The sequence below is a fragment of the Lolium perenne genome, chromosome 4 (assembly GCF_019359855.2).
Source record: "Lolium perenne isolate Kyuss_39 chromosome 4, Kyuss_2.0, whole genome shotgun sequence".
Taxonomy (NCBI): Eukaryota; Viridiplantae; Streptophyta; class Magnoliopsida; order Poales; family Poaceae; genus Lolium; species Lolium perenne.
In genome coordinates, this window is record NC_067247.2 from 351,820,359 (window position 1) to 351,840,708 (window position 20,350).

Below are 20,350 nucleotides of genomic sequence, written 5' to 3' on the forward strand. Positions count from 1 at the left end.
AATGAGTTGTTCTAAGTTTGGTGTGGAGGAAGTTTTCAAGGATCAAGAGAGGAGTATGATGCAACATGATCAAGGAGAGTGAAAGCTCTAAGCTTGGGGATGCCCCGGTGGTTCACCCCTGCATATATCAAGAAGACTCAAGCGTCTAAGCTTGGGGATGCCCAAGGCATCCCCTTCTTCATCGACAACATTATCAGGTTCCTCCCCTGAAACTATATTTTTATTCCACCACATCTTATGTGCTTTGCTTGGAGCGTCGGTTTGTTTTTGTTTTTTGTTTTGTTTGAATAAAATGGATCCTAGCATTCACTTTATGGGAGAGAGACACGCTCCGCTGTAGCATATGGACAAGTATGTCCTTAGTTTCTACTCATAGTATTCATGGCGAAGTTTCTTCTTCGTTAAATTGTTATATGGTTGGAATTGGAAAATGATACATGTAGTAATTGCTATTAATGTCTTGGGTAATGTGATACTTGGCAATTGTTGTGCTCATGTTTAAGCTCTTGCATCATATGCTTTGCACCCATTAATGAAGAAATACATAGAGCATGTTAAAATTTGGTTTGCATATTTGGTTTCTCTAAGGTCTAGATAATTTCTAGTATTGAGTTTGAACAACAAGGAAGACGGTGTAGAGTCTTATAATGTTTTCAATATGTCTTTTATGTGAGTTTTGCTGCACCGGTTCATCCTTGTGTTTGTTTCAAATAAGCCTTGCTAGCCTAAACCTTGTATCGAGAGGGAATACTTCTCATGCATCCAAAATACTTGAGCCAACCACTATGCCATTTGTGTCCACCATACCTACCTACTACATGGTATTTCCCGCCATTCCAAAGTAAATTGCTTGAGTGCTACCTTTAAAATTCCATCATTCACCTTTGCAATATATAGCTCATGGGACAAATAGCTTAAAAACTATTGTGGTATTGAATATGTAATTATGCACTTTATCTCTTATTAAGTTGCTTGTTGTGCGATAACCATGTTCACTGGGGACGCCATCAACTACTCTTTGTTGAATTTCATGTGAGTTGCTATGCATGTCCGTCTTGTCTGAAGTAAGAGAGATCTACCACCTTATGGTTAAGCATGCATATTGTTAGAGAAGAACATTGGGCCGCTAACTAAAGCCATGATCCATGGTGGAAGTTTCAGTTTTGGACATATATCCTCAATCTCATATGAGAAAATTGTTAATTGTTGTTACATGCTTATGCATAAAAGAGGAGTCCATTATCTGTTGTCTATGTTGTCCCGGTATGGATGTCTAAGTTGAGAATAATCAATAGCGAGAAATCCAATGCGAGCTTTCTCCTTAGACCTTTGTACAGGCGGCATAGAGGTACCCCTTTGTGACACTTGGTTAAAACATGTGCATTGTGATGATCCGGTAGTCCAAGCTAATTAGGACAAGGTGCGGGCACTATTAGTATACTATGCATGAGGCTTGCAACTTGTAAGATATAATTTACATGATACATATGCTTTATTACTACCGTTGACAAAATTGTTTCATGTTTTCAAAATCAAAGCTCTAGCACAAATATAGCAATCGATGCTTTTCCTCTATGGAGGACCATTCTTTTACTTTCAATGTTGAGTCAGTTCACCTATTTCTCTCCACCTCAAGAAGCAAACACTTGTGTGAACTGTGCATTGATTCCTACATATTTGCTTATTGCACTTATTATATTACTCTATGTTGACAATATCCATGAGATATACATGTTACAAGTTGAAAGCAACTGCTGAAACTTAATCTTCCTTTGTGTTGCTTCAATGCTTTTACTATGAATTATTGCTTTATGAGTTAACTCTTATGCAAGACTTATTGATGCTTGTCTTGAAGTGCTATTCATGAAAAGTCTTTGCTTTACGATTCACTTGTTTACTCATGTCATATACATTGTTTTGATCGCTGCATTCACTACATATGCTTTACAAATAGTATAATCAAGGTTATGATGGCATGTCACTCCAGAAATTATCTATGTTATCGTTTTACCTGCTCGGGACGAGCAGAACTAAGCTTGGGGATGCTGATACGTCTCCGACGTATCGATAATTTCTTATGTTCCATGCCACATTATTGATGTTATCTACATGTTTTATGCACACTTTATGTCATATTCGTGCATTTTCTGGAACTAACCTATTAACAAGATGCCGAAGTGCCGATTCTTTGTCTGCTGTTTTTGGTTTCAGAAATCCTAGTAACGAAATATTCTCGGAATTGGACGAAATCAACGCCCAGGGTCCTATTTTGCCACGAAGCTTCCAGAAGTCCGAAGAGGAGACGAAGTGGGGCCATGAGGCACCCACACCCTAGGGCGGCGCGGCCCCCCCCTTGGCCGCGCGGCCCTGTGGTGTGGGGCCCTCGTGCCGCCTCTTGACCTGCCCTTCCGCCTACTTAAAGCCTCCGTCGCGAAACCCCCAGTACCAAGAGCCACGATACGGAAAACCTTCCAGAGATGCCGCCACCGCCGATCCCATCTCGGGGGATCCAGGAGATCGCCTCCGGCACCCTGCCGGAGAGGGGAATCATCTCCCGGAGGACTCTACGCCGCCATGGTCGCCTCCGGAGTGATGTGTGAGTAGTCTACCCCAGGACTATGGGTCCATAGCAGTAGCTAGATGGTTGTCTTCTCCCCATTGTGCTTCATTGTCGGATCTTGTGAGCTGCCTAACATGATCAAGATCATCTATCTGTAATTCTATATGTTGCGTTCGTTGGGATCCGATGAATAGAGAATACTTGTTATGTTGATTATCAAGGTTATATCTATGTGTTGTTTATGATCTTGCATGCTCTCCGTTACTAGTAGATGCTCTGGCCAAGTAGATGCTTGTAACTCCAAGAGGGAGTATTTATGCTCGATAGTGGGTTCATGCCTGCATTGACACCTGGGACAGTGACAGAAAGTTCTAAGGTTGTGTTGTGATGTTGCCACTAGGGATAAAACATTGATGCTATGTCTAAGGATGTAGTTGTTGATTACATTACGCACCATACTTAATGCAATTGTCTGTTGCTTTGCAACTTAATACTGGAGGGGGTTCGGATGATAACCTGAAGGTGGACTTTTTAGGCATAGATGCAGTTGGATGGCGGTCTATGTACTTTGTCGTAATGCCCAATTAAATCTCACTATACTCATCATAATATGTATGTGCATGGTCATGCCCTCTTTATTTGTCAATTGCCCAACTGTAATTTGTTCACCCAACATGCTGTTTATCTTATGGGAGAGACACCTCTAGTGAACTGTGGACCCCGGTCCAATTCTCTATACTGAAATACAATCTACTACAATATTGTTCTACTGTTTTCTGCAAACAATCATCTTCCACACAATACGGTTAATCCTTTGTTACAGCAAGCCGGTGAGATTGACAACCTCACTGTTTCGTTGGGGCAAAGTACTTTGGTTGTGTTGTGCAGGTTCCACATTGGCGCCGGAATCTCTGGTGTTGCGCCGCACTACATCCCGCCGCCATCAACCTTCAACGTGCTTCTTGGCTCCTCCTGGTTCGATAAACCTTGGTTTCTTTCTGAGGGAAAACTTGCTGTTGTGCGCATCATACCTTCCTCTTGGGGTTCCCAACGAACGTGTGAGTTACACGCCATCGCCTAGCACCACCCGGATTGTGGTGGTGTTCTCCTCGAAAACCCTGGCGTTTCGCTCGACCCAGAGAGTCCTAAGAACAAGCATGACCGCAGAGGTAGCAACTTTGGCATTAGAGCGAGCAAATGAGCATTAGAGCGATAGGTGGTCCGCTATCTCATCGGCTGCATCACATAACAAGCAAAGAACATGTGATGGTAGGCCGCGCCTTAGCCGGCGGTCGGCAGTCCAACACCTGCCGCGTAGGGACAACCACGCATGGAACCTGAACTTGAAGGGGGCGAAGGAGTTCCACACGTGGACAGCGCCGGGGAGTGCAGTGGTGCCATGGAAGAAGGCACGGTACGCATACCTAGAAGTGAAAGCGCCATCCGCCATCCACTTCCATGCAAACTCATCGTCGTCGTCCGCAAGCTGCACATCAGCAACTGATACGTCTCAAACGTATCTATAATTTCTTATGTTCCATGCTACTTTTATGATGATACTCACATGTTTTATACACATTATATGTCATTATTATGCATTTTCCGGCACTAACCTATTAACGAGATGCCGCAGTGCCAGTTCCTGTTTTCTGTTGTTTTTGGTTTCAGAAATCCTAGTAAGGAAATATTCTCGGAATTGGACGAAATCAACGCCCAGATCCCTATTTTTCCCGGAAGCATCCAGAGCGCCGAAGGAGGGCCAGAGGGGGGCCAGGGGGGCCCCACCCCACAAGGCGGCGCGGCCAGGGGGTGGGCGCACCACCCTATGGTGTGGCCCCACCAGAGCCCCTCCGACTCCGCCTCTCCGCCTATATAATCGTCCCTGACCTAAAAACCTCGACCAGATCGACGAAACCCGCAAAAACCTTCCAGAGCCGCCGCCATCGCGAAGCCAAGATCTGGGGGACAGGAGTCTCTGTTCCGGCACGCCGCCGGGACGGGGAAGTGCCCCCGGAAGGCTTCTCCATCATCACCACCGCCATCTTCATCAACGCTGCTGTCTCCCATGAGGAGGGAGTAGTTCTCCATCGAGGCTCGGGGCTGTACCGGTAGCTATGTGGTTAATCTCTCTCCTATGTACTTCAATACAATGATCTCATGAGCTGCCTTACATGATTGAGATTCATATGAGTTTTGTATCACAATTCATCTATGTGCTACTCTAGTGATGTTATTAAAGTAGTTTATTCCTCCTGCACGGTGTAATGGTGACAGTGTGTGCATCGTGTAGTACTTGGCGTAGGCTATGATTGTGATCTCTTGTAGATTATGAAGTTAACTATTGCTATGATGGTATTGATGTGATCTATGCCTCCTTTCGTAGTGTGAAGGTGACAGTGTGCATGCTATGTTAGTACTTGGTTTGGTTATGTTGATCTGTCATGCACTCGATCTAAGGTTATTTAAACATGAACATTTAATATTGTGGAGCTTGTTAACTCCGGTATTGAGGGTTCGTGTAATCCTACACAGTTAGTGGTGTTCATCATCCAACAAGAGGGTGTAGAGTCTAGCATCTATTTATTTATTCTGTTATGTGATCAATGTTGAGAGTGTCCACTAGTGAAAGTATGATCCCTAGGCCTTGTTCCTAAATACTGCTATCGCTGCTTGTTTACTGTTTTACTGCGTTTCTACTGCCTGCAATATTACCACCATCAACTACACGCCAGCAAGCACTTTTCTGGTGCCGTTGCTACTGCTCATACTTATTCATACCACCTGTATTTCACTATCTCTTCGCCGAACTAGTGCACCTATTAGGTGTGTTGGGGACAGAAGAGACTTCTTGCTTTGTGGTTGCAGGGTTGCATGAGAGGGATATCTTTGACCTCTTCCTCCCTGAGTTCGATAAACCTTGGGTGATCCACTTAAGGGAAACTTGCTGCTGTTCTACAAACCTCTGCTCTTGGAGGCCCAACACTGTCTACAAGAATAGAAGCACCCGTAGACATCAAGCACTTTTCTGGCGCCGTTGCCGGGGAGGAAAGGTAAACGACACTCACACACCGGCAACCCCGGCAACCAAGCACTTTTCTGGCGCCGTTGCCGGGGAGGAAAGGTAAAAGGCACTCATACTCCGGTTCCAGGTAACAGTACTTTTCTGGCGCCATTGTGTTTGTGCTCGAAGCTATTTCCTTTAGATCCTGCAATTGCATCTTTTTGTTTCTTGTTTACACTAGTAAGGCATAATGGACAACAATGAGCTTCTTATTCTATTTCCTGATTTAAGACATGGATGGTTTGATCCAAAAATTAAAAAACCCATGGAACATATTAGTATGAATACTTTGAACACCGTTGTTGCTAATGATATGGAAAATTCTAAGCTTGGGGAAGCTGGTTTTGATGAGCATGATCTTTTTAGTCCCCCGGGCATTGAGGAGAAAATTTACTTTGATGATACTTCACCTCCTATTTATGATGATTATAATGATAGTAGTCTTTTGGTACCGCCTGTTATGGAGGATAAATTTGATTTTAATTACAATATGCCTCCTATATTTGATGATAGCTACTTTGTTGAATTTGCTCCCACTACAACTAATAAAATTGATTATGCTTATGTTGGGAGTAGTAATTATTTTATGCATGAGACTCATGATAAGAATGCTTTATGTGATAGTTATATTGTTGAGTTTGCTCATGATGCTACTGGACATCCTTATGAGAGAGGAAAATATGGTTGTAGAAATTTTCATGTTACTAAAACACCTCTCTATGTGCTGAAATTTTTGAAGCTACACTTGTTTTATCTTTCTATGCTTGTTGCATTATGCTTCTTGAACTTGTTTATTTACAAGATTCCTATGCATAGGAAGCATGTTAGACTTAAATTTGTTTTGAATTTGCCTCTTGATGCTCTCTTTTGCTTCAACTACTATTTCTTGCGAGTGCATCATTAAAACTGCTGAGCCCATCTTAATGGCTATAAAGAAAGCACTTCTTGGGAGATAACCCATGTGTTTATTTTGTTACAGTACTTTTATTTTGTATTTGTGTCTTGGAAGTTGTTACTACTGTAGCAACCTCTCCTTATCTTATTTTATTGCATTTGTTGAGCCAAGTAAAGTCTTTGATAGTAAGGTTGAAACTAGATTTGGATTACTGCGCAGAAACAGATTTCTTTCTGTCACGAATTTCGACCTGCCTCTCTGTAGGTAGCTCAGAAAAATATGCCAATTTACGTGCGTGATCCTCAGATATGTACGCAACTTTCATTCAATTTGGGAATTTTCATTTGAGAAAGTCTGGTGCCTCAATAAAATTCGTCTTTACGGACTGTTCTGTTTTGACAGATTCTGCCTTTTATTTCGCATTGCCTCTTTTGCTATGTTGGATGGATTTCTTTGTTCCATTAACTTTCAGAAGCTTTGGGCAATGTCCAGAAGTGTTAAGAATGATTGTGTCACTTCTGAACATGTGAATTTTTGATTATGCACTAACCCTCTAATGAGTTTGTTTCGAGTTTGGTGTGAAGGAAGTTTTCAAGGGTCAAGAGAGGAGGATGATATACTACGATCAAGAAGACTGAAAGCTCTAAGCTTGGGGATGCCCCGATGGTTCATCCCTGCATATTTCAAGAAGACTCAAGCATCTAAGCTTGGGGATGCCCAAGGCATCCCCTTCTTCATCGACAAATTATCAGGTTCCTCCCTTGAAACTATATTTTTATTCGGTCACATCTTATGTACTTTACTTGGAGAGTCTGTTTGTTTTTGTTTTTGTTTGAATAAATGCTTGTGTGGGAGAGAGACACGCTCCGCTGGTTCATATGAACACATGTGTTCTTAGCTTTTAATGTTCATGGCGAAGGTTGAAACTGCTTCGTTAAATTGTTATATGGTTGGAATCGGGAAATGCTACATGTAGTAATTGCTAAAATGTCTTGGATAATGTGATACTTGGCAATTTTTGTGCTCATGTTTAAGCTCTTGCATCATATACTTTGCACCTATTAATGAAGAAATACATAGAGCATGCTAAAATTTGGTTTGCATAATTGGTCTCTCTAAGGTCTAGATAATTTCTAGTATTGAGTTTGAACAACAAGGAAGACGGTGTAGAGTCTAATAATGTTTACAATATGTCTTTTATGTGAGTTTTGCTGCACCGCTTCATCCTTGTGTTTGTTTCAAATAACCTTGCTAGCCTAAACCTTGTATCGAGAGGGAATACTTCTCATGCATCCAAATCCTTGAGCCAACCACTATGCCATTTGTGTCCACCATACCTACCTACTACATGGTATTTCTCCGCCATTCCAAAGTAAATTGCTTGAGTGCTACCTTTAAAATTTCCATTCTTCACCTTTACAATATATAGCTCATGGGACAAATAGCTTAAAAACTATTGTGGTATTGAATATGTACTTATGCACTTTATCTCTTATTAAGTTGCTTGTTGTGCGATAACCATGTTCCTGGGGACGCCATCAACTACTCTTTGTTGAATATCATGTGAGTTGCTATGCATGTCCGTCTTGTCTGAAGTAAGGGCGATTTACCACTCATTTAATGGTTAGAGCATGCATATTGTTAGAGAAGAACATTGGGCCGCTAACTAAAGCCATGATCCATGGTGGAAGTTTCAGTTCTGGACAAATATCCTCAATCTCATATGAGAAAAATTAATTGTTGTTGAATGCTTATGCATAAAAGAGGAGTCCATTATCTGTTGTCTATGTTGTCCCGGTATGGATGTCTAAGTTGAGAATAATCAAAAGCGAGAAATCCAATGCGAGCTTTCTCCTTAGACCTTTGTACAGGCGGCATAGAGGTACCCCTTTGTGACACTTGGTTAAAACATGTGTATTGCAATGATAATCCCGGTAATCCAAGCTAATTAGGACAAGGTGCGGGCACTATTAGTATACTATGCATGAGGCTTGCAACTTGTAGGATATAATTTACATAACACATATGCTTTATTACTACCGTTGACAAAATTGTTTCGTGTTTTCAAAATCAAAGCTCTAGCACAAATATAGCTCTTTGAAAGACCTTTCTTTTACTTTTATGTTGAGTCAGTTCACCTATTTCTCTCCACCTCAAGAAGCAAACACTTGTGTGAACTGTGCATTGATTCCTACATACTTGCATATTGCACTTGTTATATTACTCTATGTTGACAATATCCATGAGATATACATGTTACAAGTTGAAAGCAACCCCTGAAACTTAATCTTCCATTGTGTTGCTTCAATACCTTTACTTTGAATTATTGCTTTATGAGTTAACTCTTATGCAAGACTTATTGATGCTTGTCTTGAAGTACTATTCATGAAAAGTCTTTGCTTTATGATTCAATTGTTTACTCATGTCATTTACCATTGTTTCAAATAGCTGCATTCATTACATGTGCTTACAATAGTATTGATCAAGATTATGTTGGTAGCATTGTCACTTAAGAAATTATCTTTGTTATCGTTTACCTGCTCGGGAAGAGCAGGAACTAAGCTTGGGGATGCTTGATACGTCTCAAACGTATCTATAATTTCTTATGTTCCATGCTACTTTTATGATGATACTCACATGTTTTATACACATTATATGTCATTATTATGCATTTTCCAGCACTAACCTATTAACGAGATGCCGCAGTGCCAGTTCCTGTTTTCTGCTGTTTTTGGTTTCAGAAATCCTAGTAAGGAAATATTCTCGGAATTGGACGAAATCAACGCCCAGATCCCTATTTTTCCCGGAAGCTTCCAGAGCACCGAAGGAGGGCCAGAGGGGGGCCAAGGGGGCCCCACCCCACAAGGCGGCGCGGCCAGGGGGGTGGGCGCGCCACCCTATGGTGTGGCCCCACCAGAGCCCCTCCGACTCCGCCTCTCCGCCTATATAATCGTCCCTGACCTAAAAACCTCGACCAGATCTTCGAAACCCGCAAAAACCTTCCAGAGCCACCGCCATCGCGAAGCCAAGATCTGGGGGACAGGAGTCTCTGTTCCGGCACGCCGCCGGGACGGGGAAGTGCCCCCGGAAGGCTTCTCCATCATCACCACCGCCATCTTCATCAACGCTGCTGTCTCCCATGAGGAGGGAGTAGTTCTCCATCGAGGCTCGGGGCTGTACCGGTAGCTATGTGGTTAATCTCTCTCCTATGTACTTCAATACAATGATCTCATGAGCTGCCTTACATGATTGAGATTCATATGAGTTTTGTATCACAATTCATCTATGTGCTACTCTAGTGATGTTATTAAAGTAGTTTATTCCTCCTGCACGGTGTAATGGTGACAGTGTGTGCATCGTGTAGTACTTGGCGTAGGCTATGATTGTGATCTCTTGTAGATTATGAAGTTAACTATTGCTATGATGGTATTGATGTGATCTATGCCTCCTTTCGTAGTGTGAAGGTGACAGTGTGCATGCTATGTTAGTACTTGGTTTGGTTATGTTGATCTGTCATGCACTCTAAGGTTATTTAAACATGAACATTGAATATTGTGGAGCTTGTTAACTCCGGCATTGAGGGTTCGTGTAATCCTACACAGTTAGTGGTGTTCATCATCCAACAAGAGGGTGTAGAGTCTAGCATCTATTTATTTATTCTGTTATGTGATCAATGTTGAGAGTGTCCACTAGTGAAAGTATGATCCCTAGGCCTTGTTCCTAAATACTGCTATCGCTGCTTGTTTACGGTTTTACTGCGTTTCTACTGCCTGCAATATTACCACCATCAACTACACGCCAGCAAGCACTTTTCTGGTGCCGTTGCTACTGCTCATACTTATTCATACCACCTGTATTTCACTATCTCTTCGCCGAACTAGTGCACCTATTAGGTGTGTTGGGGACAGAAGAGACTTCTTGCTTTGTGGTTGCAGGGTTGCATGAGAGGGATATATTTGACCTCTTCCTCCCTGAGTTCGATAAACCTTGGGTGATCCACTTAAGGGAAACTTGCTGCTGTTCTACAAACCTCTCCTCTTGGAGGCCCAACACTGTCTACAAGAATAGAAGCACCCGTAGACATCAGCAACCGCGCTCCACAGCTTGAGGTACTGCACGTTAGCATCGACCGTTAGCTCGCCAGAGATATCGGGAGCCCAGGCGTTGAGCGGGACCCCATCCATGACGGTGTGCCGCTTGATGACGCCAGGACGGACAAGCTTGAGCATGGCGGGAGCCACCGCATCAACTAAGAGACCGTTCAGCCACGGGTCCTCCTAAAAGAGGAGCCTAGCGCTCGATCCGACCTCGATGTCCACAGAGCCGTTGAATAACACTGAAGCATCATTCCTGATAGCGAACTAGAAACCTAACCAAGCTCTCGTGCAGTAAGTGCGCTGCAACCAAATCCAGCGGGCGCGCATAACGGCGTGCATCCAACGAAGGTTGGGAAGCCCAAGCACACCCAGACATTTGGGAGCGCACACCGCGTCCCAAGCCACGAGATAGTTGCCTCCATTGGCCTCGTTCTTACCCGCCCACAAGAAGCCACAGCGAAGCTTATCCGCCGCATGCAGGAACCAGGGATCCACATCCAGCGCCATGAGATGGTACACCACCGAAGCACACATGTCATAGGCCACCCGTCCATCCCTGGACATGAGGCAAGCCTTCCAGAAAGCGAGCTTGTTGGCCATCTTGTCGAGGACAGGCTGCAAGTCCTCCTTGCTCAGCTTGTGCAAAGACAACGGGAGCCCCAGATACGCATAGGGAGGTCGATGAACGGACAAGCCAAAAGAGGCGCCACTGCTAGCCTAGTGTTGTCATCGCTTCTGATCGGGACCGTAGAGCTTTTCAGGAAGTTGACCACAAGGCCCGAAGCTACCCCAAAGCAGCAAAGGATCACCTTGACCGCAAGGAGCTCCTGTCGATCCGGCCTAGCGAACACCGCAATATCATCCACATAGAGGGAGACGCGATGCTTCAACCCGTTGGTCCCTAGGACCACCAACACAGCAGCCCGCTCAGCCACACGGAACATGACGTCGAACACGTCCATGACAAGAACAAACAGCAGGGAGGAGATGGGGTCTCCGTGCCGTAATCCTCTACCGTGAAGGAAGACCAAATTAAACCCGCGCAGCCATCAACAAGGACATGCGTCGATGCCATCCACAAATCATGTTTATGGGCGTAATCATGTTTAAGTGTTCACAAAAGATAGTTTGGTTTATGGGCATAGGCCGATCTATCCTCTTGCCCGGGCAGCCGTCCAGGCTTTCGGCCGGCCGGCAAGCCTATTTTATCCATATTTCATATGTATTTAACGAAAAATAAGAACATTAAGCCTGTTTGCCCGGGCTTGAAAATTCTTCTAGGTCCGCCTATGTTTATGGGCAAAGTAGAGGTAGCTTACTAAACAATTATTTCTGAAGTTTGGATAAACCGTTGCTTCGCCATGTGCCTACTATACATATGACTCATGATAGTACTACATTTTCATTTGAACCAAATTGGAAAAAGTGTATATTTAATCTTTTGTAGATATAATGTCACAATCCATAAAAAATTATGTTACATGTATATATGATGTACTCAATGTGTACGAGCTTGTCCAAGCAATATATTATAAAGATACCCTGGGATGGATGTAAAGCCAAGCAAATTGCTTCTGCACCGGGAGCTAAAGATTGTGTGAATTGCGCGCATGTTTGCTTGCCTGATATATTTAGTGTCTTTATTTCGTTAGGAACTGAAATAGCATGGCACTATCTTATTGATACAGTAAAGAAATAAACTGATGAGAGGCGGCGATCTAGGTTTTCAACCCTCTCACTGGCCACGTTGCCGGTCTGTTGAGCCTCCTACGGCCCTTGGGACCGCTGGGAATGCGGAGGACCACGACCCCTATCCGGCATGAGGGTTCTTGTCCTTTTCTTTTTGCAGTTTCAACGTTTTTTTTAGGATGATGAGGCGGCGACAACACCCTGAAGTTAGAATAAGGTCTTCCCACCGTATTGTCGGTCCAACGGTGTGCTTAGCTCCGACAGGGCTGCATGGAGTTTTGTGTCCGATGTGTCTTCTAGGATCTTGTCGGTTTTCATGGTCGTTGTTAAGGTCTCAGATTTGGCACTTCTGATCTACGGACCTCATCATTGGTGATGGTTGTTACTCTGGTGCGCTTGTCTCGTTTCAGTGCGTGATTGTAGTCGTCGCTAGTACCTATTTGTAATTTTACTTACTTTAGGCCTCTTTGTATTGTTGTTGATGATTATTAATAGATCGATTGACCCTTGTTTAAAAAAATAAAAAATAGATCGATTGACCTTTTGGCAAAAGCAAAGAAAATAAATAAACTGATATAGGTTATTTACTCTTTTCATGTGGTATAACCTAGTAAACACATTAGACTCCTTACTTGAGTGTCTCTTATAATTTGGAAATTCAACAAAATTCATACATTTCCAAGTCTACGGAGTAGTAGCTTCGTTTGTTGTGGAAGCCTAGCTTATTCAGCTTCTATCAGTTTGCTTGAAGTTGGCTCTTATAATTTTAATCAGACTCTGGAATGAATAATATCAGGCATGCAGATACTTCTGGCATACAACTGGGAGTAGAGTACTGAACACATCGGTATCGGTGACAGCTCGACTATTCGACCCCATTTCCAGCTTACCGCATCGAACACCCGAAGCGATTCGCACTTCAATGATTTGCGTGCGGGCCCACCACCTCAACCCAGCCCCGTCCCCTCCTCCCGCCATTTTAACCCGCACTACACGTCTCAGTCTCCATCCAGCTCCATCGTCGTATACAAAAGACGCGTCGCGGAGCAAGCTGCTCCATCAGTCCAAAACCGATCGAGCTCCTCCAATGTCTTCCACCTCATCTTCGTCCATGGACGACCAACCACCCCTTCTCCTCCCCCTCGCTCGCGGCGAATACCGCCTCTTCGTCTTCCTCTAACACCCGCATCCAAACACGCAAAGCAACAAGAATCGACCAAGCCTTCAGTTAGAGCTTTACTTTGAGTTCTGAAGATCCAAACAGGAGGGAGCCAGGGAGGTTTCCACTTTCCATTTCCACCGCAACAGTATGTCAGCGGCGGTTGTGCAAGACTTGGCGCCGGCCATCGAGGCAGCGACGGCCGCGGAGGTGGAGTGGGCGGCGTGCGCGTGCTGCGGGCTGAGGGAGGAGTGCACGGCCGCGTACGCGGCCGGCGTGCGTGCGCGGTTCGCGGGGCAGTGGCTGTGCGGCCTCTGCGGCGACGCCGTGGGCGAGGATCTCGCCGCCGCCGCCGGTGGAAGATCTGCGGCAGCCTCGGTGGAGGTTGAGGCTGCGATCGCGAGGCACGCAGCCTTCTGCCAGGCGCTATTCTGCAGGTCGCCGGCCGCGGCCGAGCGGCTCATCGCCGCGGTGCGGCGTCTGCTCCGCAGCGAGAGCGGGAGGAAGGAGAAGGCATCCGTTCAGGTGGTGCTGGAGTTACAGAAGGCCTGAAGCAGATCGAAGATCTGTTCGTTCAGGAGCTACTTACCTAGCTAGCTAGGGTCTATTCTCTTCAGCATCTACTACAATTCAAATTCAATATGCTTCCGTGGTTTACAGTTAGTTTCTGAATATCGACATGCTTAATTGGGGCGCCGATCCTGAAACTTCTTCAGCTTCTTGTAAATTTGATGACACCATTGTAGAGGAAGCAAGGAAAATAATATATATAGATGGAGCTCGGATGAAAGAATTGCATTTTTGTACTGTCAAGTGTAAATCCATCTGAGTAATCCAATTAATATTGCCAACTTTTGTGTCCCTGGTTTTAGTTCTGACCTAGAATTTTGGGACTCGAGACTTCGTCAAATCTAGCATATGCCCGTGACATTCAGAGTTCAGACAAGCATGGTGCATATATCATTTTATAACTTAGCCATCCTTTTCTCGTATGTCTAGACAAGCATGGAGTACCAATAATGCATGATTAAATATTCAAAAATACATGTATACCTGGCCATTGAGTCAGAAGAGTATTGCTCACGAAACGCACGGGTAGCCCTTTGCCAGATCATACAGACAGGTGCATTGACAGTTGGTTTTCCTTAGACGATAGCGCCATTGTGCAACTTGCCAACTTGCAGGTCGACCCACTTCAGGTGAAAGCAGGACCAATGTATTAAACTCACTTTAAGTAGTAGAAAATTTATCCAAAATCATCCTGAAACAAAGGCAAGCTGTCAAGTGGAGTGCAAACATATATCCAACTAAGTAACATGAAGTAGAAAGCAAGAACTTCCCCGAAGAAAAAGAAGACAAGAAGTATAAAGCAAGAAGTGATACTATAAATTTGCAATTGCAATATATGCAAGTAAGGTGGTTTTCATCTTATCACCCGTTGGCTTGCCAAAGAAAACAATGCATGTTCTGATGTCCCTCGTCATTTGCATAATTGATCAGAAAACATTAGGGGTACTATTATTATTACCCAAGTCAACTTCTGCTGGGGAAAAGAAAATGAATCTGAGAATCACACCCTTCCTGTATAAAAAGCCGGCCTGCAATGGATTGGAAGCCATCACGCAATAATTGCACCTATTCTACTAAGGAGTGTACAATTGAGATCCGTTGCTGGCGTGAATATCAACTGATGCGACCTGAAAATCATCGATCCCCAATCAACCAAGCTTGTCTCTGTAATCTAGAATTTGTCGATGTCACTTCTTGAAATTGAGCGAGTGTTCAAAAACTGTGGACCAAGTAGGTGTGCACCCACGCATTGTATATAGAGAAGAAGGAAAGATATGAACAAAGTTTCACTTTCAGTCGACAGTCGAGTGCTAATCGAGTGTTCTTAATTCAGGGCACCGGCGAGAGAATAGCTAACAGCCAAGAGCTCGCCTCGGCTGCGCGGTCGTACTCTTTGACGAGGCATCGGCGTTCGTCCGGCGCCGGAATCATCGCCCTCTTCCTAATTAGCCCACTAATTAAGCACGTCATGTCCGTCATCTTTCCCTTTCCCTTTCTCCCCTTCAATTTTAAAATCCATTTTTGTATTACTGAGTTTTTTGGCCGTGTATTCCAAACTCCACACGGTTTAAGTTAACCGGCGGTCGTTCCCATGGACCAACTGATATAGTTCAATAGTACTACTAGTGTATGCTGGCACCAATGGATAATATACTTGCTGTGTTTCAAATTAAGTACCGCAGCTATGATCTATTATCTAGACACATTTTAGTGTGCAAATCTGCTTATTTTAGAAAAAAGTGCAACATTTAATTTGAAATATAGGTAGTATGAATTTTAGAGTAGCGTCTCCGAATCTACCTAGTGCCACCTTGGCCGACACATGAGAGTGACGGAATGAGATCACCGTCAGAGCTACCCGATTCGGATCACCTCCTGGATGTACTTTGTGATTAGCAATTCAACATTAGCTACCTCCTCGGCAACTTTCACTACAGGAATGGAGCCAGACGCCAACGGCCAAACTGTACGCCGACGGCTTTTTATCGGGGCCGTCGGCGTATGGCCTCGCCGGGCAGCTCAGGAAGCCGACCGTCGGCGTACACATACCGTCGGCGTAGAGGAGGCTACGCCGAGGGCAGCCGTCGGCGTCACCTTGGCCCTCGGCGTAGCACCGGCATCGCCCCTGCCCCAGTCCGCGTCGTCGCCGCCCGCTCACGGCGTCAGCCAGACGCCGAGGGCCACCCTCGGCATAGGGCATGGCCACCCTATGCCGACGGCCACCCTCGACATATAGGATTTTTTTTCCCTCTCTCATATTACTTTATAATATGTTTCTATTATTTATTTACTAGTATGAATTATGTAAAAAATGGTTCTATTTTTTAAGAATTCGTAGATGGCATATGTAGGTCCCACGGGTGACGCTCTTCGCAGACGGGTCAACCGGAGCCACTAGGCCCAACATTTGCTATCGATGTACATATGGGTAGATCCGCGGGGTTCCCGCCCTACGGTTTCCCTAACCCTAACCCTAACCCTAACTCTAACCCTAACTCTAACCCTAACTCTAACCCTAACTCTAGCCCTAACCCTAACCCTGGGGTTTCCACATACATTGCTAACTCTAACCCTAACCCTAACCCTAACTCTAACCCTAACCCTAGGGTTTCCACATACATTGCTAACCCTAACTATAACCCTAACCCTAACCCTAGGGGTAGATCTGCGGGGTCCCGCCCTACGGTTTCCCAAGAAACAGATCACCGGAGCGTCAGAATTGTTGGAAAACTTGCTTCTGCCCCTAACATATATGTACAAGTGTGATGTAAGGTTTGGCTAACCTTGGATGTACCCGGCGTTGACGATTTCCGCATAATGGGCTACCACTTGGTAAAATCCAGGATCTGTATGTGGAAACCCCCGCCATGGCTCAAACGGAGCCTATTTTATGGTAAAGTATGCCCAACCTATGGTTTCCATGTACATATGTCCTAAACAAAGCAAAATAAATAAAAAAGTCCACTGGTAAACCCTCGCACGGAGAAAGCTATAGGGGTAGATGTGTGGGGTCCCCGCCCTAGGGTTTTCCAAGTTACAGACCACCGGAGCGTCAGAATCGCTGGAAAACTTGTGTGTGCCCACATGGCATGCACAAAAGTGATTTGAGATGGTTTTATATCCAAGGATACCCCCCAAGGTGTGTCCGGCTTCTCGGACAGGGGGTTCCTACACTTAGGCAGATTCTGGATGTATAGGGGGAACTCCCTCGGAGGTGAACTGGATAGAAAAGTGATACATTTAAGAACTTAAGACCCACACACGATACAAAACACTTAAATAACTAGACCCACACACATACCAAAGCACTTAAAGTACTAGACCCACACACGAACCAAAACACTTAAAGAACTACACCCACACACAGGAACCAAAACACTTAAAGAAACTACACCCACACAGGAACCAAAACACTTAAAGAACTAGACCCACACACAAACCAAAACATTTAAAGAAACTACACCCACACACGAACAAAGCACTTAACACTGGGTCGACGCATGACCCGCTAGACACACGGACTCGACACATACACATATTAATCAGAGAAGTCGAAATCTTCATCCTCGCTGGGGGTGTCCTCTGAAGCGGTGGTTGTGAGGTTCCAAGACCACCGTTCATCATTCTCCCCCCATGTCGACGCCTCTCCTTTGGCGTACTCTGCTTCAACCTCGGCCTTCCTCTGCCGCTTTCCCGCCCTCCTCTCTCTCCTGTACGCCTGCTTGTCCTTCCAGAATGCGCGCATTGCCTCGACGTCTCCGGGATGGTCTCTGCGCCACTGTGCCATGAACTGCTCGTCCGCCTCGGTGGTATCAATCCGCCGCTGGCCAGCCCTGTACCGCCGCGCTTCACCCTGTGAGCGAAGTAGCGGCTCAGTAGAGAGACTCTGAGCTTCCGTCAGAGACCTGACCTCTGGGAAGTTCATTTCGTGGCGCGGCCGGCCAAACCTCCAAGCCGCAACGTCGTATGCGCGGGCAGCAGCCTCCTTCGTGTAGAAGGTGCCGAGCCACACACGCGTTCCACCGGAGGTGATTTCAGCCGCGAAATGCCCCGCAGGCCGCAGGCGAACGCCGATGAAGCCCGTGTTGCTACGGCGACGAGGAGCCATCTCAGCGGCAACTCAGCTCAGAGGATTTTGTGGTGCTGTAGGATGAGAGAAGTGATGAGGGGAGAAATGTTGCTGGTGCTGTTAGTGGAGAAGACTGTTGATGGCGTGTAACTCACACGTTCGTTGGGAACCCCAAGAGGAAGGTATGATGCGCACAGCAGCAAGTTTTCCCTCAGAAAGAAACCAAGGTTTATCGAACCAGGAGGAGCCAAGAAGCACGTTGAAGGTTGATGGCGGCGGGATGTAGTGCGGCGCAACACCAGGGATTCCGGCGCCAACGTGGAACCTGCACAACACAACCAAAGTACTTTGCCCCAACGAAACAGTGAGGTTGTCAATCTCACCGGCTTGCTGTAACAAAGGATTAACCGTATTGTGTGGAAGATGATTGTTTGCGTAAAACAAGAGAACAAGTATTGCAAAGAGATTGTATTTCAGTATAGAGAATTGGACCGGGGTCCACAGTTCACTAGAGGTGTCTCTCCCATAAGATAAACAGCATGTTGGGTGAACAAATTACAGTTGAGCAATTGACAAATAAAGAGGGCATGACCATGCACATACATATTATGATGAGTATAGTGAGATTTAATTGGGCATTACGACAAAGTACATAGACCGCCATCCAGCATGCATCTATGCCTAAAAACTCCACCTTCAGGTTATCATCCGAACCCCCTCCAGTATTAAGTTGCTAACAACAGACAATTGCATTAAGTATTGCGCGTAATGTAATTAGTGACTACATCCTTGAACATAGCACCAATGTTTTATCCCTAGTGGCAATAGCACATCCATAACCTTAGAGGTTCTTGTCACCCCTCCAGATTCACGGAGACATGAACCCACTATCGAGCATAAATACTCCCTCTTGGAGTTACTAGCATCAACTTGGCCAGAGCATCTACTAATAACGGAGAGCATGCAAGATCATAAACAACACATAGACATAACTTTGATAATCAACATAACAAGTATTCTCTATTCATCGGATCCCAACAAACGCAACATATAGAATTACAGATAGATGATCTTGATCATGTTAGGCAGCTCACAAGATCCGACAATGAAGCACAATGGGGAGAAGACAACCATCTAGCTACTGCTATGGACCCATAGTCCAGGGGTAGACTACTCACACATCACTCCGGAGGCGACCATGGCGGCGTAGAGTCCTCCGGGAGATGAATCCCCTCTCCGGCAGGGTGCCGGAGGCGATCTCCTGGATCCCCGAGATGGGATCGGCGGCGGCGGCGTCTCTGGAAGGTTTTCCGTATCGTGGCTCTCGGTGATCGGGGGTTTCGCAACGGAGGCTTTAAGTAGGCGGAAGGGCAGGTCAGGAGGCGGCACGAGGGGCCCACACCACAGGGCCGCGCGGCCAAGGGGGGGCCGCGCCGCCCTAGGGTGTGGCCACCTCGTGGCCCCACTTCGTCTCCTCTTCGGACTTCTGGAAGCTTCGTGGCAAAATAGGACCCCTGGGCATTGATTTCGTCCAATTCCGAGAATATTTCGTTACTAGGATTTCTGAAACCAAAAACAAAGAAAACAAGAATCGGCACTTCGGCATCTTGTTAATAGGTTAGTTCCAGAAAATGCACAAATATGACATAAAGTGTGCATAAAACATGTAGATAACATCAATAATGTGGCATGGAACATAAGAAATTATCGATACGTCGGAGACGTATCAACTGTCAACACCCGGATTTTAAGTCCAGATGCCTATTATGCCATTCCTCGCAATCCCAGGAATATTGTTTTTGCGAGACATAATAGATTGATATCACAACACATCATTCATTACAACACATAATCGTCTTACAAATAAAGGATCACATGATCCAGTCTTATTACAATAATAGAAGTTCTATTGATCCATTACATAACACATAGCGGAAGCGAAAGTAGCGTAGTAGTAGTCCATCTATTCCACAGGCAACTGTTGACGTCAGGAGTGATCCTAGTTGTTGTAGACATCCTGCTGTCCTTCTTCCGGGTTCTGGTACTCCTCTTCATAGTCTGGCCATTTGAATAGCCAGGGACACAGCCATGAGTACTTTAAAGTACTCGCAAACTAATACTAAGGTAAATACTATCAACTATAGTAAGGGGGTTCTAAGCTCTAGTTTCATTTGCATAAAGCCAGTTTTATTTCATAAGCACTTTAATAAACCAAAACCTCTTCATTTTCCTAACTCAAGTGGGAACATT

At 45.1% G+C, this 20,350-nt stretch overlaps 1 protein-coding gene across 1 annotated transcript; it reads left to right on the top strand.

Annotated features, from left to right (window-relative positions):
- Positions 1 to 13,276: 13,276 nt before the first annotated feature.
- LOC127301381 (uncharacterized) lies at positions 13,277 to 14,312 on the top strand. The gene has a single exon (XM_051331615.2). The coding sequence runs from the start codon at positions 13,612 to 13,614 to the stop codon at positions 14,011 to 14,013; it is 402 nt and encodes a 133-aa protein (XP_051187575.1). The 5' UTR covers positions 13,277 to 13,611; the 3' UTR covers positions 14,014 to 14,312.
- Positions 14,313 to 20,350: the final 6,038 nt, after the last annotated feature.